The sequence below is a fragment of the Apteryx mantelli genome, chromosome Z (assembly GCF_036417845.1).
Source record: "Apteryx mantelli isolate bAptMan1 chromosome Z, bAptMan1.hap1, whole genome shotgun sequence".
Lineage (NCBI taxonomy): Eukaryota > Metazoa > Chordata > Aves > Apterygiformes > Apterygidae > Apteryx > Apteryx mantelli.
This window is the reverse complement of record NC_090020.1, coordinates 77698153-77721764: the sequence shown is the minus strand read 5'-3', so window position 1 is coordinate 77721764 and position 23612 is coordinate 77698153. Positions and strand designations below refer to the sequence as shown.

The 23612-nt window shown below is 39.3% G+C and overlaps 1 protein-coding gene and 2 non-coding genes across 4 annotated transcripts in view; all 3 read right to left on the bottom strand.

Annotated features, from left to right (window-relative positions):
• The window catches only part of UBAP2 (ubiquitin associated protein 2), a 116443-nt gene that overhangs the window by 74369 nt on the left and 18462 nt on the right, over positions 1–23612 (bottom strand). For both annotated transcript variants that reach the window (XM_067316731.1, XM_067316732.1), the window contains exons 7-13: positions 19835–19889; positions 18532–18635; positions 12038–12090; positions 6683–6750; positions 4682–4871; positions 2190–2403; positions 459–733 (exon numbers count right to left, since the gene is read on the bottom strand). In XM_067316731.1, coding sequence (XP_067172832.1) covers positions 459–733; positions 2190–2403; positions 4682–4871; positions 6683–6750; positions 12038–12090; positions 18532–18635; positions 19835–19889 — 959 coding nt within the window. The remainder of the gene's footprint in view (positions 1–458; positions 734–2189; positions 2404–4681; positions 4872–6682; positions 6751–12037; positions 12091–18531; positions 18636–19834; positions 19890–23612) is intronic.
• Positions 250–333, bottom strand: LOC136995469 (small nucleolar RNA SNORD121A). Its single transcript, XR_010887059.1, has one exon. It is a non-coding gene; the product is annotated as a small nucleolar RNA SNORD121A (small nucleolar RNA).
• Positions 4289–4372, bottom strand: LOC136995468 (small nucleolar RNA SNORD121A). The gene has a single exon (XR_010887058.1). It is a non-coding gene; the product is annotated as a small nucleolar RNA SNORD121A (small nucleolar RNA).

The following is a 23612-nucleotide window of genomic DNA, read 5'->3' as shown; positions in this document are numbered from 1 at the left end:
CATCCTCCCCTCCTTTAACTACAGGCTTATTCAATTACCACCTCAACGTTTGCTGCTAACTTCATCTACCACAACCCTCCAGTTTGCATTATATAAATTAACTACATTTTTGTAACTTGAAAATCATATATTGATTCTATGCCCTGATTTGGAGCTGAAAGAGTGAGCCATGATATTCTGTAATATGAAGGTGTCATCCATGTTCATCCCCCTTCATTCAACATTCATCTTGTAGACACCACTAAGTCAATCCAAAATCACTCAGAACAGTCATTTTCCACACAGAGCAATCAGGTATGTGCTTGGGAAAAACAACATCACTGTATTTTGGACTGTAAAACTACCTAGCTTAGAATTTCCTCCTTCATAAACAAGAAATACACCACACACTTGCTCTCCTCCTCCCTAGTAATTTACAGTATGTGTTTATAGAGGACTAGCTCCACTGAATTACACACCTTGGATGCCGGAGTTATCCTCCGCTTTTGTGGTTTCATCTGTTTCTGCTGGGTTTGATGGGCAGTCACTGCCTGGTTATCCATAGATATGCTGGGGAGCTGCAACATTTTGCTAACAGTTGTAGACGTGTCTACTGGCGACGGCTCTCGGAGCTTTACCTGGGAGGAGAAGGACTCCAACCCAGGAGGAGGAACAGGGACTGCCTGTGTTTGTTGCTGCTGTCGTTGAGTCAGCTGGCTCAGAACTGGAGATGGTTCAGGCTGGGATTTAAAGTCTAGCCAGCATTTGGAAAAAGAAATACCAAAATTAAAGCATTAAAATCTGCTCTCAGAGCTTCTACTCTTTATGTTAAGAACTGGGGTGGGGGGGGAGCTCAACACAGCTTACAGCTATGCCATGCTTTACTTGACACAGTTTACGGCTATAGTGTGTACCCTCTCTTTCAGGTATCATCACGGGTTTAACATCGAACATTACCGCTGCAATAATAAAAGCCAACACCTTATTTTCCCCACATTAAACAAAGTTTTGAGCTAGCATTATTTAACTTTCTTTAAAAATACGAGAACATATACCTATTTTTACAGTCACATAGTATTATCACACATTAGGCCTCAAAACACTGTCATGGCTTATTTTAGTCAAACACTGCAATTTTCACTACAGTTAACTGTGCTTCTAAATTGTGGTTACTTTCAAAGGGTCTGGAGTTGCCATTTAGAGGTATTATGAACTAGGATTTACTGACCCTGAAAAGGAGAAAACTTTCAGCACAAGCAGGAAGTCATCTATCAGTCTAATCTGTCTGAAAGTCAAGAGATACTAGACATGGGTAGTTTTTTTCCAAGTCTTCCCTTTCATAGTTTTCAGAGAGTGAAAGTCAAGCAATGGCTCAGAGCAGTGGCTAATAACCATAAGAGATCCACAGTACTCACAATATACGAGATTTGTATATTCAGTTGGTAAACTGCATTAGAAAGCAACTTAAAATGTACATAAACATTTTAGCTGCGTTACTGTGTGCAAAAGATTATAACTGCTACCAAATTGGCTGCTTATCTATTTGGAAACATGCATAGACACATATAAACACAAGAGAGATACAAGACCTATCTTTCTTCGCAGTGAGAGCACTGCCACAAGCTACACTGCCAAAAAAAAGTTCATGCCATTTTTACCCCTGTTTATCCTAATTTTACTCAATTAAATGAAAAATCCATACAGTTATGAAAAGAAAAAATACATAATCTGCATCATTATCCGCAGGTGTGGACTTGTACGTGAAGGAAAAACACTGAGATGGGACGCTCATTATGAAGAAAAACACTCATTGCAAATTCATGCAATGGTTAGGAGGGAAAAAAACAAAAAAAGAGAAAGACAAAATATGGTACGTCTTTATACTCAGCTAGAAGCAGCACAGACAGAAGGACCAAAATGAGTATTTTTCACAATTTGTTGAGAAACAAAGACATTAAATTTCCATTTAAATTTTAAGTACATTAATTCAAAGACATCATTACATGAAAGTTCAACAACTTCTAAAGATGCACCGCTTCTACTGATAAGTTTTGAGAGATTTAAGCCTATTTTGTGATATATTCATAACATCATTATCAGCAAATAAGTGGAACTTTAAATGTTCCATCCAATCATATTATTAGGACTATCATATCTCTATCATAGATTAGGATAGAGAGAGAAAGAGGAAACTATGTCAAAGCACTTACCAAACTGACTAAGGACTGAGGACTGAGAAATGGGGGGCTTTAGATCCCAGGATGATGTGGTAGTCGTGGTAGTGGTGGTAGAGCTACTATTGTTTTGTTGAGAGGTAAACTGACCCAAACCCGGAGATTTCAACTGGTCCAAGATTTGGGATCCAGTAGAGTTTGCCAATTTAGAGGATCCAAGTTCTCCAAATCCAGAACAGAGAACTGCGGACTAGCAAAACACACATACACACACAAAAAAAAAGGGGGGGGGGGAGAGAGATAAGTATGTAGTAAATAATTTGAACATACCCTTAAGATCAGTGCCTACAGCTGCTACTTGGCAACAGTTCAACCCTTTTCAGCTCTAGATTACTAATAAAAGACCAACTAAAAATTCAGCTGTTGCAGTGTAAGGCCATATCCTTTGCTTATGCATTGATGTACTTCCACCACGATGCCTGGAATAGTGCCAATTTACCTGAATCCACACACCTCAAAATACCACATATTTACTGTTAGGTTATGGAATAAAAAGCTCATCTCCACATGCACTACGGAGCGCAGAAGCACAACGGCAGGAAGGGGAACCCAAATTACCTACTTAAAGGAACTGTCCGGGCTCTTCCCAGAGCTCTCCCAGGAGAACATCAGTCCCATTGTCCAAGTGTGAAACCCAGCAAGATGAGTCAACAGGAGCAGTTCTCCAGAGCACCTTTCAGACTGAGGGGGGGTTACTGCCTAAGTGCAGTATTATGCATTATGAGATGCAGAGGAAGAGTGTTTTGGGATTGTGCAAGACTTATTATGGGATGTTTAGGGGAGAAAGGGAGGCATCCAGGCTATTTGGAGAGGAACAAATATGAGAAACTAGGGGAATAAGGGGATAAAGAGGACCTGTCACGTGTAAATAGGTGGTTGTAGGCTTGTCTGGCCATGCCCTGTGCCTGATTAGTGCAGTCTGTCCTATCTTCTTATTAAATTCCTTTCTCTTTTCCTGGGTGAGGGACTCTCTATTCTGTGTGCATGTGTGTGCATGGGGGGATGGGGGCACGCATATCTGAGTGCAGCAATTGCAGTCAGACCACAGGTAGTAAGGGCCCATGCATCTGTGGTGCCAGCAAACTGGAGAGACCAAAGTAAGTGAAATTAAGTGCCAGCAACTGGAGGGGGGATCACGAGTCAGAGGGCTGATGCGTCTGCGGTGCCAGCAACTGGAGCGAGCGAGGATACGCAAGTGAGCGTGCAATCGCTAACAAACCTCAAGCCAGAGGAACAGGCAAAGCGACCTGAGAGCCCTGTGTCTGTCTGTCTGTCTCTCTCTCAGGGCAAGACCACAGGGGAGCTGGCTAACAGAGGGACCAGGGGAGTCCCAGGTGACTGCCAGGGAGACCATAGGATCTGGGGGTCAACTGGGACACCCGCTTGGGCGTGCGTGTCTCTCTAAGGGCAAGCCCACAGGAGCAGCTGGCTACTGGGGAGATCAGGGGAGTCCCAGCTGACTGCCCGAGACACCATGGGGTCAACTGAGACCCATCTGCATATGTGTATCTAGTGTGAGTCTTGCGTGTGCTCAGTGTGTGCGTGTGCACACACATGCATGGGAGGGCTAGGAAGGGGGTCTGTACCAGCAACTGGAACATGGCTGCCAGCCTTCGGGACTCATGTGTCCAGATGCCAGCAACTGGGGATCTAGGGCCAGCTACTGGATGGGCTGAATATCTAAGCTCAGCTGCTGGAGGCATCCACGCTGCACACGGGTATGTCTATGGGCCCCCTAACGGACCTTCTTCCTGATCAGCCAGAGGGGAACAGGCTGAGGCTGCTGGTGCTGTTTGTGTGAGCACAGTGTGCATCTGTCTGTGTTGATATATATGGCTGGCTGTGTATATATGTTGTATACGCGTGTTTGTGTAGATGCCTACTGGGAATACATTCTCAGCCTCACTACTGGTTGGACCTGGGATCATGGAGCTGGAGCAGCGTCACTCCATTGAGCTAGTGGGTTTGGCCACCCAACCTAAAATTTACTAATAGTATTCATTATTTGAGAAGCTTCTCAAGTGCCCAATTTCAAACCCTCAAAATTATTAAAGAAGGGAAGCCACTTTTCTTCACTCCAGAAAACTCAGAAATAGTCAGTTTTCCACAAAGAGCAGTCAGATATGTGCTTGGAAATACCACATCATAGTTTTCTGGTATAGAACTTCACTTTATAAACAAACAATTTCATCCCAAATCAGGATGCATTAAACTCATCTGTTCTCTATTCAAAAATTAATACAAGTACTTCATGTAGACTAAGAAAGAACCACCTAGCAAAAACAGAAAAAGTAATGTATTTTACATTTTTGTGAGGATATTCTTAATCTGGTTCCTTCAACATCTGCATCCTGAATTTTACAAATATTGAAACATCTCATGAAATAGTCATTACTGGAAGAGCTATTTGCCTTGAAATATTTACTCTTCAAGATGTAGAGTATTTAGAAACCATAAGACAATTTTACCAGACTCTGAGGAGAATAGGAGTTTACAGCACTGGAGCTGCCAGTTCCTGATGCCATCTGGGTGCTATGCTGAGAATTTGTGAAGACTAGGGCTTGGCCAAAGGTCTGCTGCTGGGGAGCCTCAAACGAGTTGCCTTCTGTTTCTTGGGTGGAAGTCACAGGCTTTTGAAGCAGTGTTACCAAATCAATGCTGTAAGAAAAAGCAAAGTTTAGCTGGAATAAACATGACAGTTACGCAGTGTTGAAATTGAAGAAAGCACTAACGATACATAGATGAAGCTGCCATACTCTGAATTAAGTCTTTGTGACTCTTGCTTGTCTACCTACCATACAAGAACTCTCCACATGACAAGGTGGAATAGAGGTTTCTACTAGAAAGGGAAATTCTGCTAGCTGAGACTTTCCACTACAAAGAGAATCAAAATATTTTTTTCACTTTTCCTCAAATATTATCACCTCCTACTACATCATGCATCATATAAAAGTAACCTATACGATTAATATAAGCATGTAACTGGAGACAAGTGATAAAAGAGATGTCACATTTCAGTGAATTCTACCTGCTAGGCCATTATACGTATCAATAATCCACATCCCCTGTACATCACACAATCCTTCTACAAAGAGTAAGGGATCAAAGGCCTACCCCTGTATAAGTTGGGCATGAGGATGGTAACGGATGAAGTCACACAAGCAGCAACTCAGTGAATGCCTGATTACATGGAAGCTGCCGGAGCAGCAGAAATAGAAGCTAAGTTTCTCAGATAGCAGGCACATATCCAAAATTACTCTAACACATATACCTAAGCAGGGTAAGAAACATGTATTTTCATATGTTTAGCATGGCTTATTACTGCCTAACATGTTTAGCAGAGGTTTATCCAAGGTAAAACAAAGCATTCATACACTAAAAAAAAAATACTCCAAAGATTCTGACTGAAGTTTATCCTAAATACACTGCAAGCTTGGGCTGAAGAGCTGCTTTTAGCACCTTTATCAGTATGGATAAAGTATACTAGAGATATTGATCAGATACTGAAGCAAGCATCCAAAAGGTTTCTTTTAGGAAAGGAAAACAAACAAACAAAAACAATAGCTAGAACTTGAATTTATAAACTGCAATGTTTTCTAAAATAATTTGAGGGACATCCACTTGGGAAAGTATTTACATCAGAACTAATGCGTATCACTTTTAAGAAGAAGAATATAAACCCTACAATAACTGACACCATGCCACCTCCAAGTCCCATCCACGCTGTAAGCAAAGTTTTACTGTACTCTTAAGTATAGCAGTAAAGCTGTATCAAGATGTTTGGGACCATAAGGCCATCTAGTTTTCAGACATCATGCTTTTTGACCACAGAAATACTGATCGAGCAGCTTTAACCTGCCTTCCTGTAACCTGAGGAAGTGTTAGCTAAACCAGGCAACTATTTCCACATCGCCATTTGTCAGGCACTGAGTGAAGACAAAGAAAAGCAAAGTAAGGCAGCAACTACCATATTTTTGGTTCTTTATATGAAATCACTACCTTAAGCAAAGGCAAGTAACCCCGATGATCATCAGGAAATTCACCTTCTTGCTAATGCAAGCTTTTCTGTTAACATATTTGTCAGAGATGCATTCTGAACACTTCTTGAAGCTGGAGGGTCTGGCTTCCCATTTTCTGCACAGCAATGTCAGTGCTTCCTTTTCAAAAGCAGAACACTTTTTTTCCCTACTATATAGTAGTCTTTGTGTAAAAGAGACAGTCTTCGCAGTATTATCCTCATGGATTTGACAAACTTGGCTCCACATCCACAGTCAAATATAGGTAACATAGGAACACACAGAATCAATTATTTGCAAGTAAGGCTTTCACAATTTTAAAATTGGCTTGAGCAATCTCTGACCAGGACTGTCCTTGTGTTTTATTCAACATATATTTTAATACGTGCAAGCTAATATTGCTTCACTAAGTGAAACATTTTTTCGTATAGAAAAGGTGGAAGAAGAGCTTACCTTTGTCCAGGAGTAACATGATTCTCAGCTGGAACGGAGGAAGCAGTAAAGACCTTCGTTTCAGAAAGCTGAAAGAGAGAGAAAGAGTATTTTAATCATAAGCATGTTGACACTTCACTGCTGCAACGTCTGCAGAAATTCCATCTTGGTCACACACTTTCAGATAACAGTAATGTCAGACTACCACTACAACCAGTCATGATGCAGCTCCCTTTAAAAAGCTAAGAAAATTTAGTCCAACTTCAATAAATTCTTTTCCACAGAATCATGTACCAATTTAGCTAAAATGTTATGAAATTTAATTTATTGAACACACCAGTGCAACCATGTCAGTTTGGGCAACAGTTGGTTTAAGGAAAGATTATACCAGTAGAAACTAACTAACATGACAGCAAATATATCATCAGTGTAAAGCCAGCTTATACAGACATAATTTAGGACTTCAGCAGAGGAGCTCTGATAAATCCTGTTGCAGAAGTCTAACACACTGCACCATTCCTGGTTATTCATTTCATCTATACCTTTGCTTTACATTTCAACTCACATCACCATTCAGATACAATAAAGACAGAGCAACTTGCACAGGTACTGGTTGTTGGGGGACTGGGGAGGTTTGGGGGGAATTTTCTTTTCACTGTTTTTAACTCCATTTTTCAGACAAACTGTTTAAACAGCTGCAGCTGCCTAGCGCTAATTCCCTTCTTTTGACAAGAAAACTTATAATTAGAAAAGCTCTTAAACTTATATGGGTTAGGTTTAACAAGATAAAAATATGTATATATAGTGGTCATCTTTTAAATTAAATTTGCACAATACAACTCTTAACTACATTGGTGTAACTCTGCATTGAACTAAAGAATAACTGACCTATTCAAACAGTTACAAAGAACCCCATTAGAATGTGATATTTGAATACAGCTCTTGCAGGAAATTATGCATTTTTAATTGCATATACTGGTAGCAGCCCATATTAAAGGACATCAAGGACATGAGACAATTTCAGCTGCCATCCCATGGGCAGCTCCACTGAAAGCACATATATAACTGAATATATTCATCTGATTGGGATTCTCCTATGGAACACTGTTGATTTAAGCAGGACACAGTAGGGCTGACTGGGAGCAATTGCTTAGCACTCAAGAGGCAAAGTTTGAGCCCTGTTACACAAATGGGAGTAAACTGACAGGCGAGGGAAATATTTCATGTACTCTGCTAGCATCCACCTACATGCAACACTGTGTTATGGGGAAAAAAAAAAGAAAGAAAAAAAAAGAAATTTGCCACAGTTCCTCCCTCCATTTCCTTCCCATTCCCTGCTGCCAATACACATTTTAATCTCAGCTCCCTGGAACAGATTCCAGCTCTCTGTTCTGCGAAAACTGCTGCATGCCCACAACACTATGTACCGACCAAAATTAAGAAAGAAATTTCAGCTCAGGTCTATTTGCAATAAAAAAAGGCTCTTCCTCTGTTGTTCAGTCCTATTCCCACCTTATGTGTTGTTTTAGAACAAGTTGTACTGCAGTATTTGTAGCATTGTGAGATTCCTGCATTATATGGTTCAAGGAGGTCAGCTAACAGCAGAGTGGCAGCCTATGGTCTGCAGTCCCATGGTTAAATATTAAATTCTTTGTAATGCCAACAGTTTCTCACACCCACTTAATCCAGAATAAGACCAGCTGTGGCCAAAACACTGATGAACCCTGAAAACCAAGCAAATCAAGGAGACTGAGGATGCCTGTGACAACCCAAAAGCATGCTCTAAGTACGAGGGAGGCATCTTTCTCCTCAAATAAACTGGCACACAAAGTCTCCAGCTACCTGCTACATTCAAGTTGAAGCTACGCGCCGTGGCAAACACTGCCACAAGCTCAAAACCAAGCAACTAAGCCTGCTGGGATTACGGCATTTGTCAGAATGCATAATACATGCAGCAGCTGAAAAGTTCTTTGTTACACAGACGTAGCTACTGCTTCTTAGAAGTAGTATTATCCTCCCCGACAAAACTGGTGAGGCTAACCATACGTTACACTTGAATCTTTCACTTCAGCATCAGCATACCTATGCATTTCAGCTCTTGTACCTATGGTAAAATCCTTCTCCAGTCACCAAGCAGACAACATATTTAACAACATCCTGTTAACATTTACCATCTCCTACGGCCAGTTGATACGGGATGAGAACAGGCAAAAATATACTCAAGCATCCTGATAAAAATCAACACCAACAAATTAGAAACAACAAAACTTCATTACTGTTTTGATATCAGGTACTGAAGTTAAAGAAATTAAAAACAAGTTCTCATACTGTTTGCTGGTAAAAGAAACACTCTAACTAAAGTATACTTTCAAAATTTTTAAAGTGTTGCTGTTGTTTCAAATAAAAACTACAACCACCAATATTGTTCAGGAAATGTTTGCCTTCATCCACTTTCCAGCAATCTGTATGAGTTCTATTTCTCCTCTGTTGACAGTTTCTGCAGTTAAACTTTATTTTCTTCAGATAGGAGAAAATGATCACAAATTTAATAGGAAAACACAGAGCTGTCTATATTACCTCAAAATGTATCTGGTCCTTCACTGTCCAAACCCTGAATATCCCTTTAACAAGATACAACTTCCTATTTTTAAACAGCAGGTAGTTTCTCACTATTTAACAGTACGCTGACAACCAACTATACTTGTTCAATACAGGACTATTAGATCGCAAAATCTAATCCTTCCCAGATCGAAAAAAAAACCATTAAACTTCACCCAGCTGCTCATATACTGAACTTGGTAACTTATATCTGACTAGAGAACAATACATTTAACCAAAAATACTCTTTAGAAAAGCACCTGGTCTTTATTTGCAGACAGAAAATACGTTAGCTTCCTTGGTCATTTCAATAGTTTCAATAGTTCATTGCTAGAATTGTTTAATTACACATTTAAACGTATGGGTCTATCTTCCATCCACAGGCTCGTATTATGCCTTTTCTGCTAGATTAAAAACAGAACCCATTATATTCTAATAAAGTAAAATTTTCACATTTATTTCAGTAAACTATGCTGACAAAACTTAAAATCTCACTCTAAAGCACCTTTTTCATCAGTAAATAATTTTCAGCTATTCCCCACAACTTCTGTTTTGTAAAAGCACTGAATAATTGGTTGTAGTACTTCAGAATCAAGTTCAGTAGAGTCCAAATACAAAAACATCAATCAAGAATGATTAGGGTAGAGGGAAGAGTACCTACATGCAAAAAGACTACAATAGCCTTTTTTTTGCCAAAGCATCATGCCTGTAGGAGATCATGCTGACCTGTTCTTTTTCACTATTGTGCCCCTATAACCCTGAAATTTTTCAGTCACTGCTTTCCAAAAAACAGCCCCTTGTTCTAAAAGCAAGCCTTGCGTTCCTCATTCCTATAAAAGAAATACACACTCGGCTATATCAAAGCACTTTTCATTAGAACAGGCCGAGTCTAGCAAGAGTTCCAGATTTCTCTGCATGACAAGCTTACTTTCATGCGCCATTCCAATAATTTTTGCATTTCCCCACACATTTTATCCAGCAGCAATTTTATGCTTACTTCCAAATCATTGATAAAGACACTAGATGGCATCTGGCCTAAGCCTGGATTCCCGTGCAGCCCTCCTGGAAATGCTCACGTTCAATAAGGACCCTCTTGCAAAAGACTACTTGCTGAAAGCTGCAAGTCAGATCTTAATCCACTAGCGTGTTTTGTGATATCACACAGCTGTTTTTAAGAGACAACAAAAGATGCAAGATCAAATCTCTTAGGAGGACATAGTCTATCGTCACAGCTAACTCATAATTTACTTAAAGATCAAGAACAGCTTTATTCAAGAAGGACCTGTTTTCCATAAAACTCCATTTAGTGGCACAAACTGTATTCCTACACTTTCATTTTTTAAATCAGACTAACCATTTTTTCCTTTATTTTTCCCCCAGGCAGGTTTGGGGCTTTTTTTTTTTTTTTTTTGCAGCTCTCCATTTCATTCACTCATTCTGAGCATCAGCCTATCAACACTTTCTTCTAGGTTTCAGGGCTTTTTTCATCATTCCAAAATTAATAAAAATTAATGACAGGTTAGAGATTTCATTTGCTGCTCATTTAAAATTCATGTGCAAATTACCCAGGTCTAATAATTGAAAAACTAACTAACTAAATCTGTCCCCAGTCAGCATTGCTCAATATCCCTCCTATACTGTAAAAGCTGCATTACACCAGCACCAAACAGGGTAGAGAACCAAAGCCAGATATTTCACTACCCTTAGCACGCCACTAGCATACATTGCAGAAATAGAGGACAGACTTAAAACTAGCATCAAAAGCTGGCATCTTTAACTGATACTGGAAATAGGTAACATTTGAGAGTTTGTTTGATTTCCTCCAAACACACATCCTCCTTAGCAGCTAAGGACAGAGTTTTTGTCTCTGTTCCATGACACATTCACACATTTCTGGGGATAACAGTGACATGCCACCCTACATGGGGAGGCAGGAGGGATGAATTTTGAGACAATCTCTTACTCTTGTGAAAATAAACTTGAAATAATAGATGTTCCCATAAAAGATGAAAAGCTTCTTAAAAGCTTTATTTTCCTTTCCATACTTCCTTGTTACCTGATTTGTTCTCTAACCTGCTCAGGCACAGTGATTTGGTACAGTAGACTGAATGACAACTTAAAATCACAAACATTTAAATAATAAATAAAATATGCCAAATATTTTGCAGACATGAAAACAAGTCTCACCTGTTAAAGAACTAGAATAAAGATTGTTCTAGTACTTTAGACAACACATCATGATGAAACACAAGAATGAAGTGATAACTTCATCATACTACTAGCTCCCTTTTTAATGTTCTGAACATCAAGAGGACTGATTGAAATAATTATATATATTTCAACCAAACAGATCAAATGATGGGTCTAAACTTGACAGTAAGCTGTAGCACTAAAAAATAATTACATAAAAATCTTGTGATACTACGGCTTTAAATCTCTGCACAGTATTAGGGGAAAGTATGCAATTAACACTCATCAGTGTTAAGCAGCAGAGAACTATAACTCATTAATACTTAATTTGGGACACAACTTAAAATGTTATTATACATTAGTAGTCCACGCAGCAGAATAAATGAATATTTTTAAATTAAATTTTATTCAAAAAGATTACCTAAATATATACTGTTTTAAACAAGAATTACAGGGATAAACATGCTAAGAAGTATAATTGCATACCTACAGCAAAGCATTATTTAGAACATTTAATTTCTGAAGACAACACACAGACTCTGAAAAGGGTAAATAATGAATGCTGTCTATCCAGTGAGGTACACTTACATCTTCATTCCAGTCTTCTGCTGTCCATTCTTCTATTGAATTTTTCCATGCTCCTATTGTAATTTGGGGAAGGAAAGAAAACCAGTTAAAAGCTAAAAGCACAACATTGTATTTCAACCTTTCTGCATTAAAAGCCATCCTGTTCTTATTATTAGTGGAACACAAAGCAAGGAGGATGGTGGCTGAAAACATGGAAAGCTCTTGAAAATTGGTCTGCAGCTCTAAAAATTTGGAAGTTTTTTATTATTTTCTTTTAGCTTTATCTATGATTTCAGGAATTTCTTAGCCAGTATGGTACCAGACATAGCTTACATGAACATATCTGCAACAAGAACGATCAACACCAAACATGGGCAAGAACCTGTACACCTGTCTACAATAACAGTGAGAGGTTACTCAACCCTTCTACTGGATCTTCAAGATCCAGTCCAGAGTCTAAACAAAACACAACCAGAACACCTGCTCTGACTTCCATAATCCTACTTTTAGGCATACGTAAATTTGAAACCCAAGCTATGCCTCTAGACGCTCCTTTCCAACGTGCTAACCCTCTTCTCAGAAGAGAACAACCCCATTCCCTTCCCCTGACAGGGCAATCTTATTTTAAAACTTATATAATCCAGATAGCAGCACCAGGAGAGTCAGTAAGCTGCCACTGTAACAGCAAAATACCGCTTCCCGTAACTGATTTGGCAAACAGTGGAGCACAGCACAGAGACTACAGCATGCAGCAATGGTAAAACTACAGGAAATGAGTCTAAAGTTTTAAAAAACTGATCCCTTCCAGAGGAAGCAGCAGAAACGGACATGCAAGAGCAACAAACGGTCTCAAGGCCTCGTCGACCAGCATAAGCACAAGTAAGGTTATCCCAGCAAAAAGCAGAGCTTTCATTAAACTCTGTAACCACAAGCAAAGAAAACACCAGCAGTAAAATTCCTGGTACCATCACCTTTGATCAAGTCCAAAAGCAGAAGAGGAAATACTTTAACCATATCCTTTTATTTAACCAGGAACCCTCTGCAACAAATTCATTCAGAAACAAAGCCCCCTGAAGACAGCATCAAATCCAGTCCAGACAGCATCAAATCCGATCACTAGATTAGTGCATTCTTCTGCACATTTTACAAAGTGGCATCTAGGCCAGAGTAGGGTTGAATGGCACTAATCCAGCGAACTCAACAAGCCTACCACAAAGATATACACATACAGGGGAGAGCAGACAGATTTTATACCTTGGAATCCAAAATTATTTGGCAGGTCCTGAGCAAGGTAATATCCACTCTGTGTTGGCTCTGTGGAGCAATATAAAATTGCCTGAAACGTATTTTCTTGCTCACATTATAGCAAACAGCCCCTAACTAGGAGCTTTCTACACGCTGCAAAATATTGAGGCACATTTAAAAATAATAATTTTGGCGTGCTTAGATATAATTACCATGCCTCAAATTACTAGACTAACCCACAATTTCTACAGATATTTTGGAAAGGAGGTAGAGCCAAATGAGCAGCGCTATTTATTAGTGAAACAGTTGATTCCCCCCCCCCCCCCCAACCAGTACAGGATCACTTCCTCTGTCATGTCTTCCTTGAAGAAATACGTCCCCGTATTTGCCCTATTAATACATATCTTACAGTGGTCAGAGCAAGGCCAGTCTCTGGAGAAGACAAACCTCGTGTTGGTGCCAGAACTCTAATAATAGGACTCCGTTAAAACAAATGCAAAGAAACCCTAGACAAAACGAGCCAAACTCCCGAGTATCCCCCCCACCTTTGGGAGATCGGATCTGTTTGGAGTAACACCTGGAACACCTTCCTGCCATTCAGTTTCAAGGTTTATCCATTGCTCCTACTTTTCATCGCGCTTCTCTGTTTACTCTTTTCAAATACTGAACGCAACCCTTTACCCTTTTATTAGTTTAGCCAAGTTGCTAAGTTTATTAGTATAGCTTATTCACACTCTAGCTGCTGAAGTCAATCCTTCCGGTCTCAGTTGTTCTCCTGCTCTTCTCTGAACTAAACCCAATTTCCTAACGTCTTCCTGATACAGAAAGGATTCCAACTCTGATCTTGCCACAAGCATAACAGCTTCCTTTTTGTCCAAAATCCACCCTGGCTTTGTTGCAAGCCCGTTTATTCTCTTCCCCGCCTTTACCCTCAGGTCTTACCAGAAACCCCTATTTATCAGTTCTCTGCTTTCCAGCAAAAGTATGCTTTCTGTTTTCAAGCATGTTTGTCATACCAACTTCAACATAGACTTCCACCTGTAACTGTTTCCCTTTTTTCTTCTATAAAACCAAATTAATTCATCTGTAGAAAGCCGTAAAGCCAATAAAAACTGTACTATATATTCTCGGTACAGCTTAACTACTTTCCTCCAATTCCTTACTCCTATGACAATTTTGGGATTTTTTTCCTCTTTTGAATTATCCCCCATACATATCCCCCATATTATCCCCCTGAAGATCATTCTAGTTTGGTCTATCCCAAACTTATGTACTAATCTTATTATTGCTGATTACATCCACAATAAAGGAATAATCTGAAGGTTTCCTTAAAATGTTTCTTCCAAATTCTACACCAATCCTAAAACAAACAAATACTTACAGCTTCCAAGATGCACAATTCCCTTCCTCCTCCTTGACAGATATACTATGATTTATTTTTTCTTGTCATGCTTCAGTTTCAAAGTAATTTAAGACTGCTCATAACCAAGCTAATGAGAATTAAATTTTACTGTGAAATTCATGAAATAGTATCAAAATAGAGGTATAGTAAATAATTAGAAAGCAATATACATTTTTATAATATGATTTAAGAAGTGACCACCTCTGTCATAACTTCTGTTATAAAAACGGGTGCAATTTGTTGTTCAGGATCTCCCATTGCCTTGTACATTATGAAGAAGGCAAGAGAATGAACATTCTGCATGCCTGTAAAAAAATATCAAACATGCTGTTCAAGTTTATTCCTTTTCGGAATTGATTGGTCATTTAGTTTCCTCCCATCTGTCCCTTCTTTGTCCTGCAACTGTACATTTCTACTGTAAAAATTTAGATACAGGGAAACTGATGCCGAATTATTTGGAATAAAATTACACTTAAATTCTACCAACCAGATTTCACCCTTTCCTCTCCTTTTATTCCAACCAGCTACACTAAATTTTAGATCCACAGAACCAGCTAGCTTTTCTATGGAATTCACAATGATGCATCTAGAAACACTCTTCGTTCAATCTACTGCAACTCTTCTGGCATCTACAACAATTCAGGACAAGATGTTCTAGAGCGTTTTCAGAGAACACAAGAGAACAAATAAATTTCAGAAATAAAGGGTTTTTTTATTTGTTTGTTTGTTTTTTAAGAAAACTTTGAAGATGGTCCTCTCCAAGCACCAACTTAGAGAGGAAATACTTATGAAATATTCTGAACTGCACAGAGTTTAAATTTGAATGATGTCTTCAGGAAACATTTCCATATGGGTAACTAGTTTAGTTTCTCCAGGTAGTTGCCCAGTATCTCCTTTTTAATGCAAGTGCAAATGAAAGACACTAATTCTCCAGCTCCTGTAGGTACAGTACACTAGTTTTGTTTGTTTCTTTACAGATGAAAGAAGAAATGAGGTTGGAAAATGAGGAATAAAGAGGGATTTCCCTCCTGTCCTTCTTCTGAGTATACTCGACACCCTTCAATATCCCACTGCAGGCTGTATGAATTTCCAGACAGACATATCCCTCCTCATTCACTTCTTTGGCAACTCTACACTGGTAACTTCTTTATTACTGGGACTGTTGATTTGTAACTAGCATAACTGCATTTCAACTGAAGAGGATAAAAACAATTAAAAACTAGTATTTGTTATTAACAAGACAGATCAACAGCTCTACTTTGTACAATCTGCTTCCAGCCCCACACGTTGTCTGCCGCTCCTTCCCCCACCTCTATTTCCTTCTTCCTGCCTCACCTCTTTCCCAACGCTCCCTCTTCTGCTCTAAAACTAGTGCCCCAGCTGCAGCCTCCTCTCTAAAGACCCTCCAAGACGCTTTCCATTCCAAGGTTGAAAGTGCTTCCCACTTGTATAAAACTGATAAAGCCTATTATTTTTAAATAAATCTCTTCTTGTTGGTTTAGGGACTTGTTTCTTATGTTCTTAGGGCATGTCTGAAGAAAAAACACTCTAAAATAAAACTCTCTCCCTATATTGATATATACAGACACGTTTGTTTCACCAGTTATGGTGTCTTTTCCATTTTCACTTAAAGTAAATTAAGATTAACTGGAAAAAGGTACTTAGCATCCAAACAGAACATTCACATATTAACTAGTTTACTTTAAATTTCCACCAACAAAATTATTCTGCAGAAAATTCCCCATGTAGACAAATACACATTCGTCCCCGTAAGACTCAATCTGACAAGACTAGGGAAAACTCCAGAATGCTTTCTCATACATTCTTCTCCCTACCATGCTTAGCAACTTTGCACAAACACCTTAAGTTGCTTTATGAAAATCCAGTGCGCTTCTAAGTGACATGCATAGGCCCTAACAGCAAAAAGGTGTCTGGCATCCAAAAAGAACATCCACCCATTAACTACTGCACTTTGAATTTCGACCAACCTAATTACTCTTCAGCAAACCTCCCATGTAGACACACTCATTCATACTCTCAAGGATATCAGTTTAGCCACAGCCAACTATTCCTATTCCTAGGCAGAATATTTCTTTTAATGAAGTCCGAGGAAACGCATTCAAGAAGAGGGAACAGAGGCTGCAACAGGGGAGGCATATGAAGGCCACACACAGTGGGCAGGAAGGGTCACAAACATTCAAGTTCACTTAGGAAATGGAGCATAAGTGAAAGTGGTTTGTAAAGCACAGTCTTAAAGTTGTGTTCATTAATAATTAACTGATAAATTCTCTACACCTCTGTTCCAACCCCTTACACCTTTCTTGTATCACTTCCTTCTTTGGTCAGTTAATCTCATTGCTTCTGTAATACTTGTGACAAGTACCCTGCCTCCCACTGCCATATAGCAAACACCAGTATCTGTATTCATGGAGGAATTTTCAGTTCATTAGATATCCTTCTAACTCATTATCTGATAAACTTATTTGAAAAACTAACATGAGTGAGAGTAAAAGGCGCGCTTTTGTTTGCTATAACACAAGTCACTTCAAAGGTGATGCCTTGGAAAGATGCTGTGTTTGGCAAAAAAGCTCCTTTTCAATAGCCCTTAATTTACTCAGTGCCATTCTGCCACAGCGGACTACAAGGCACTCAGAGTGACAAGACAACTGCCTAATAAGGCCTCCTAAACTCTAAGCCTGTTATTGTCTTCTCTGGTTAAGTGAAAAACAGCTTTTATAGAGTTTAGAAAGCTGCATCTCAAGAGGTTCATTGCAGGGCTCAATGAAGCTGAAATATTTCACTTAAGTCAACACACTGGCCTCCAGTATCAGTCTTTTCCTTCTACACCTGACTCAGAAAAGATTGTGAAAATCATTTCAGCAGGCTTCAGCACCTGATGAAGAGATAAGACAAGTCATCCTTTATTTGGGGGGTGGAAGGAGGAAAGTAGTCTGTCCTATCACTTGGTGGTTCCCAAGTGCGGAGAACAACATACACAATTTCTCCATCCTGACACCGTCTTTCCTTTGTCTTCATCTGCTGTCACAGAATATAGGAGGCAGCAATCTATCCAGTTGTTTTTCCAAGTCACAGACAAGCAGGTCACATTCTTCATTTCTGAGTCACCACATGAGACCACTGTTAAGTGGTTCCTTTTCAGACTAATGTGTCTGTTGCCTTTAGCCAGGACTGCATATTTCACCCTTGAAACTTCATATAGAAACACACAGCCGCCTCCATCTTCAGACAAGCAGACTGTTCTTTTGGCTTCTATTCAAGTGCCTGCTCATGCTTTAGTTCATAATTCTTCTCTTCAAAGGTGGCAGATCTCGGAACTCCATCTCCTCCATCCCAGAGACTCACATCCTTACATTGCTACACTGTATAGGTGGGACTTCCAAAGACATCTCAGTGTCACTGAGTGAATTCATATTTACAAATAGTTTTTAGACGTTTACTTAGACATTCAGACCCTATTACCCAGTGTCTGCGGACCAATCACTTTTAGTGGGACTTACGCTCCTAAATCATGTTGGGTGAGATCTTAAGCAGCATTTAGGAGATCTAAACAATTCTTCATATAAAAGGTTCTTCCAGCAACCCTTTGAATCCCTTTCTCTCTCAAGGGATTGTTAATACTAAACAAACAAAAAATTGAAAATTGCCTTGCCCTCATTTAACCAGAGTGTCACTAGGGCTAGAGCATGTGCTCAGCCCATCAGTAGCAGTAAGTTATAAAAATGGACTAATATCTGTGCCAGGTGAGATGTTTTCACATTTTCAGAAGGTAACACTAACAGAATGTTATTTTAACTGTAATTTGCTACAGGTCTTCATTCCAATCCTTCCACTTCTTGAAACATCTTACCAGTTCCATCATCTGCATCATTCTGACCAGTCTCCCAAATCTCAGATTTTGTCCCAAAGCCATCAGTGGCAGAAGACTCCGTATAGTCTGCAGGGTTAAATGTCCTAGAGTTTTAAAAGTTAAGAAATGGAAGAGAACACATGGGTCATTCAATGAACATAAGTGTCACGATTTTTAGCTGAAGTCGTATTAGATTTAACATCTTGATTTCCACATATATTCATTTTAGTCATTGGTTTTAAAAAGATATTTTTCTTCTATGAGCAGTCACTGATAAAAAAGGAGAAAAGAAGGAAGAAGAGAAAAAAAGTCAGGAGACTTTAAAAAAAAATTACTGTAGAGAAACTGAACAAAAACAGGAATTCCTGAAAAAGCAGTAACAGCATATATACTCCTCCCACTCTCCTAAGGCATTAGCTTATATGCAAAACATTAAGCCTCTCTCAGCTGATTTCTCAGCAGACAGCTGACTGATGAGAAACCAGAATCATGTACTTTCAGAGCACCAGACTTCTGCAGGACAGCAGTTGGAACATTGGTAAGATTATTTCAGAAGCACTCCTGACACCAATCCAAAAACACAGATGCAGCTAGAAGATGAAAAAGGATTTTTGAAGAAAAAACACTTTTCAGTTTATAAGATAGAAGTGTGAAAAAGAAGGCTTATTAGAGAGGTAGAATGAGCCTTCCATTCATCATGACACTACTGGTATTACATGAAATGTCACTGAGAGCAACACTGAGTAAATAAACATAGTGGAGGCTACACTTTTCTGAAGCAAATTCTTCTGACAGAATTGAAAAATCCTTAGAGCTGCTGAGTAACTTCTTTTGATTCTGTATTAGGGTACATGTATGTCCAAACACCTTAAAGCGTGAAACCTCAAAAACAAGGGAAAGTTTATAATCACTAGTGTTTCTGGTCTTAGTCAGGATTTGCACCTTCTACATTACACTGGAACAAATCTCTTCTTTAATTAACCTAGAACTATAAGCACCACAGAGAACTTTCAGCCTCCTAGGCACCTGGGAAACTTAATAACTCAATATGACTGTTACTGGTAGATACAGTCGAGTTAAGTTTGACACATGAACATTAAGTGAACTTACATTAGGTTTGTATAGGTGTGTCTAGTTACAAATACAGGCTTAAGACAAAAATATTCCATCATCTAACAGATCTGTGAATTTTTGCAACCATATTACTTTATCATACATACAGAGTTATTAATAGATACAATGGCGATTAATATTGCCACTGTGTTTGATCCTCCCCAAGATCTGTGCTCTGCATGTTTCTTACCCCATGCCTTGGGCTGAAAACCTCCCCGCTCCTCTCCCTCTGCCACGTCCAAAGCCTAGGAGAGAAAACACCATTTAACAGCAAGAGCAGAGAAGGACCCAATTGCTAGTCTGTCACATTAAAAAATGCTATGATTGAAGAAGAAAATTAGGATACATGTTTCAGTAGGACTTGAAACTTTTGGTATCTTTTCTGTATCTAGCGAAGTAGAAAATCAAACACTAAGAAAATGATTTAACTAAAGCCTCATCCCAAACTAATATGTGACGTTGCTGCTGTTAAATTATTAGATATTATATGAAAATTTTTGTCTCCAATTTCTCACACTGGCCTACAAGGCCCTAAAATCCCAGCCTACGTGTGTACCCTGATCTCTCAAGGAACTTCCTCTCACTCCTCGATTTTTCCAACTAAGACAAGTGTCAATATCCCATTTGTTTCTTTCTCTCTCTCAGATTCACTGTCCACCCCTACCTCCTGCACATTCTTCAAGCTGGTACCACACATTCCTTGCTTTTCCCCCTCAAGCCTAGTTACTGACATGAAAATTAAGGAATTCAAATTATTCAAACAACTCCCTTATCACCCCACAAAAACATTAGTTTCTGTTTAAGCACAGCAAAGTATTTCCTCACTGCCTCCAATTTTGATACCAGCCTCAGTTTACAAGCTTCTTGCTACAGTGAACGGCTTTATTTTTTTATGTTGCAGAGTGCCAATGAGGCATTAGAATTTTTGTATTACTTAACCATCCATAAAGCACACTTCTGCACAAATTTTTAGAAACTATTTCTTACGTGCAGTATATTTCTGCACAGACCTTTTTCCCTTTTTATGTTATCAATATCTGAGGCTATTCCAGTTTGTCATTTTTGTGGGGGGGTTTTGTTTGTTTTGGCTTGTTTTTTGTGGTAAAAAAAAATACATCATTTTGCATTACAAAACAGGAGCAGGTCAAGAGCTACAAACAGAGAGCAAAAGTAATGATTATTTTAATGACGAAATTATACAGTAGCTGCAAGTCAGCAAGCAACTACAAGTTTACCAGAACACAAACGTTATCATTCTTAATCACCAAAACACTGCTTGTCCAAACATCAGAATTATCTAGGATGGACAGTTTGAATTTGGATCAAAACTACCCCTTATTTTCAGGGGACCACCTTAAATGAATAGGAGCAGTAGCTCCTGGACATGGTAAAACCAGTTTAAGAAGTTCCTGGTTTAATGACTTTCCTTTCCCTCTCCTCGCCACTCATTCTTATTCTTGCCCTAGTTCACTGTCCAAGTTTAAAAAGACATTTCTGAAGGACTGTCTACTACCTGCGTTTTAAGGACTTCTCAGAAGCATCAAAATAGGAGGATAGCTTTACCCTCATTTAGATAAAAGATTTTACTTATATTTCTATGCAAGATGAACAACTGCTAGTTACAGGGAAACTGTGGGACTCCACAGAGGAAGGATTCCCATCCAGCAACACAGTGTTTTGGTGGGACAAGAACATGCAAGAACTGAGGTCTGACACTAGGCCAGGCTTGCTATGTCTACAATTTTCCCCTCTTTGCTCTCCTTTTCACAATTGGTTGTCAAGAGGACAGAAGTTAAGAAGGAGGTAACAACAGCTGCAGCTCAGACCCAGCAATCGGCAACGCTCTTCACCCAGCCCAGACGTGGAGATGCATACTTTGTTCTGCTGTGAACGTCACAGCCCCAAACCGCACCGTACACAACCAGTGCTAGCCAAGTCTCTGAGCCTTCCTAGTAGCCTACCTACTCTAGCCTTAGTTCTCTTCTCCCTCATCCATCTGAAATCCCCATTCTGGGAGGCTGATCTATGGCATAACAGGGTAGCAACACTCAGACACACGAAAGATAGAAGTCAGTGCACTCCAGATTACCATTCTGCCCAGTAAATAATTCAAAAAGGTAGAACTGGCTAAACAAGTTTACTTGGGTACACTGCAGAAGCCTTCTACATAATAAATTTACTTCTTATAAACCACCTAGAAGTCTAAGTTTCTGGTGGAGACAACATGGTATCAGTTGCTACAGCTATCAATACAGCATTAAGCACCATTTATTAATGGTGCGCAGAATACAGGCCAACATTTTTCTGATCAAAACTCAGCTACAAGACAAATTAGGAGATGCAAACCACAGAAACAGTTGAGTGGAAATATTTGAGTGAAGCAGACATTAGGGACAGAAATACTGGCTGGAATAGCCAGCATGAAAGCACAAATCGGTTTTAGCAGAGGAGCTAAGCCTTCTCAGTCCCCAAAGTCTGAAAGAATAACCTTAGCATAGCAAACAGAAGATGAAGTTTTAGCAAGAGAGGCATATGTAAGATGTTGTTTCAGTGCCACTAGCCAACTTCTGTCTACCATCTCGGGCACAGTAAACTAGTGGCTAAAAGCAGCAATAAAGACCTCCAGCAATTCGAGTGCATTTTGACTATAAAGAAGTAGGCCTGTTCGTGAAGTTCCATACACGGTCTTAGGAGACTATTAGCCAGCAAGGACTTGCCCACAAAAGATCACTTTGAAAGTTAATACTAAATTTACCAGAACTTGAATTTCAAGTGGATTCTCTTAACTTCATAAAGCTATGTCAATGTTTTCTGTCAAAACTGAAGTGCAACTCATTTAATTTAATCAGCAAGTGCAACAAAAAGCACCCCAATGAAGACCAAAGAGAAGTACCAGACCAGCAGTGTTAAAGAAAGCACTAAATTCAAAGCCAGAAAAGAAGCTTCCAAAGAATCAATTCAAAACATGGGACAGTGAGTACTCACTACTGAAAGACTAACTTAACTTGGACAGGAAATCTCATGATCATGACACAAGGCTCCAGTGAGAAGGGCTGTTATTCTCTTTGCTGCAACTAGGTCACTAATATACTCTAAAATTCTCATGCTAAGAGAGTTATTCCTCTGATGGCAATATTAAAACATGGCCTTAAAATCTTAGAAGGCACAGCCTTACAGCTTACAGAGAAATTACAGTCATGAAGCAACTACAAATTCCCATCCTGTGTCTGCAGACTTTTAGTACTTTTTAACAGTGACTAAAAGGTCAGCGAGCAAATGGCGCTTGACACAGAAATTCATGAGCAGGGAAACAAATTCTGAGCATGCAGTTCCACATTAGCTTAAACCCATTTAAATCAGGGCTACTAAAATGGAAGCCATTCTCACCTGTGATCACCATTTCTGCCCCTTCCCTACACTGACAGTTTTGGCTCATACAACCAGTGAGTGAGCACAAAACGAATGTTGGAAAACGAAATGATTAGTTTACTGCTGGATCAACTCTTTGAATGAGTTCACTGTTTGTCAAATGCTAGTAAACCAACCACCCTTAAGCCAGTATAAGTCACCAGAAAACAGGCAAACCTGTTGTTCACTGCTGCCATGCAGTGAGCCAGATCACAGAACTTCCTAGGGTTAAAAGCAATCACTTTTTATTTTTGGCTGGGTTAGTTTTAAACTTAGATCAATGCTCTGATACAGTTCAAAGGCACCAGGGGACAGACAGGACCAATTCCAGCAGTAATGCTAGCTTCTGCTGCACAAAAGCATAACCTTAACACTACTCAAAAAAGATCTGTATCTATCCATAGCTTACTAGGATATATATCATAATGGCCAATGTTTCCAAATTTTTATTTTTTTTTTAAACTGTGGTAATTCACAATCAGTAATTCTTCTGTCAACATTTTTATCTGCCCACAAAAAGAGAACAAGCGACTTGACAGTAGCTCATTAAATCTTCCAGT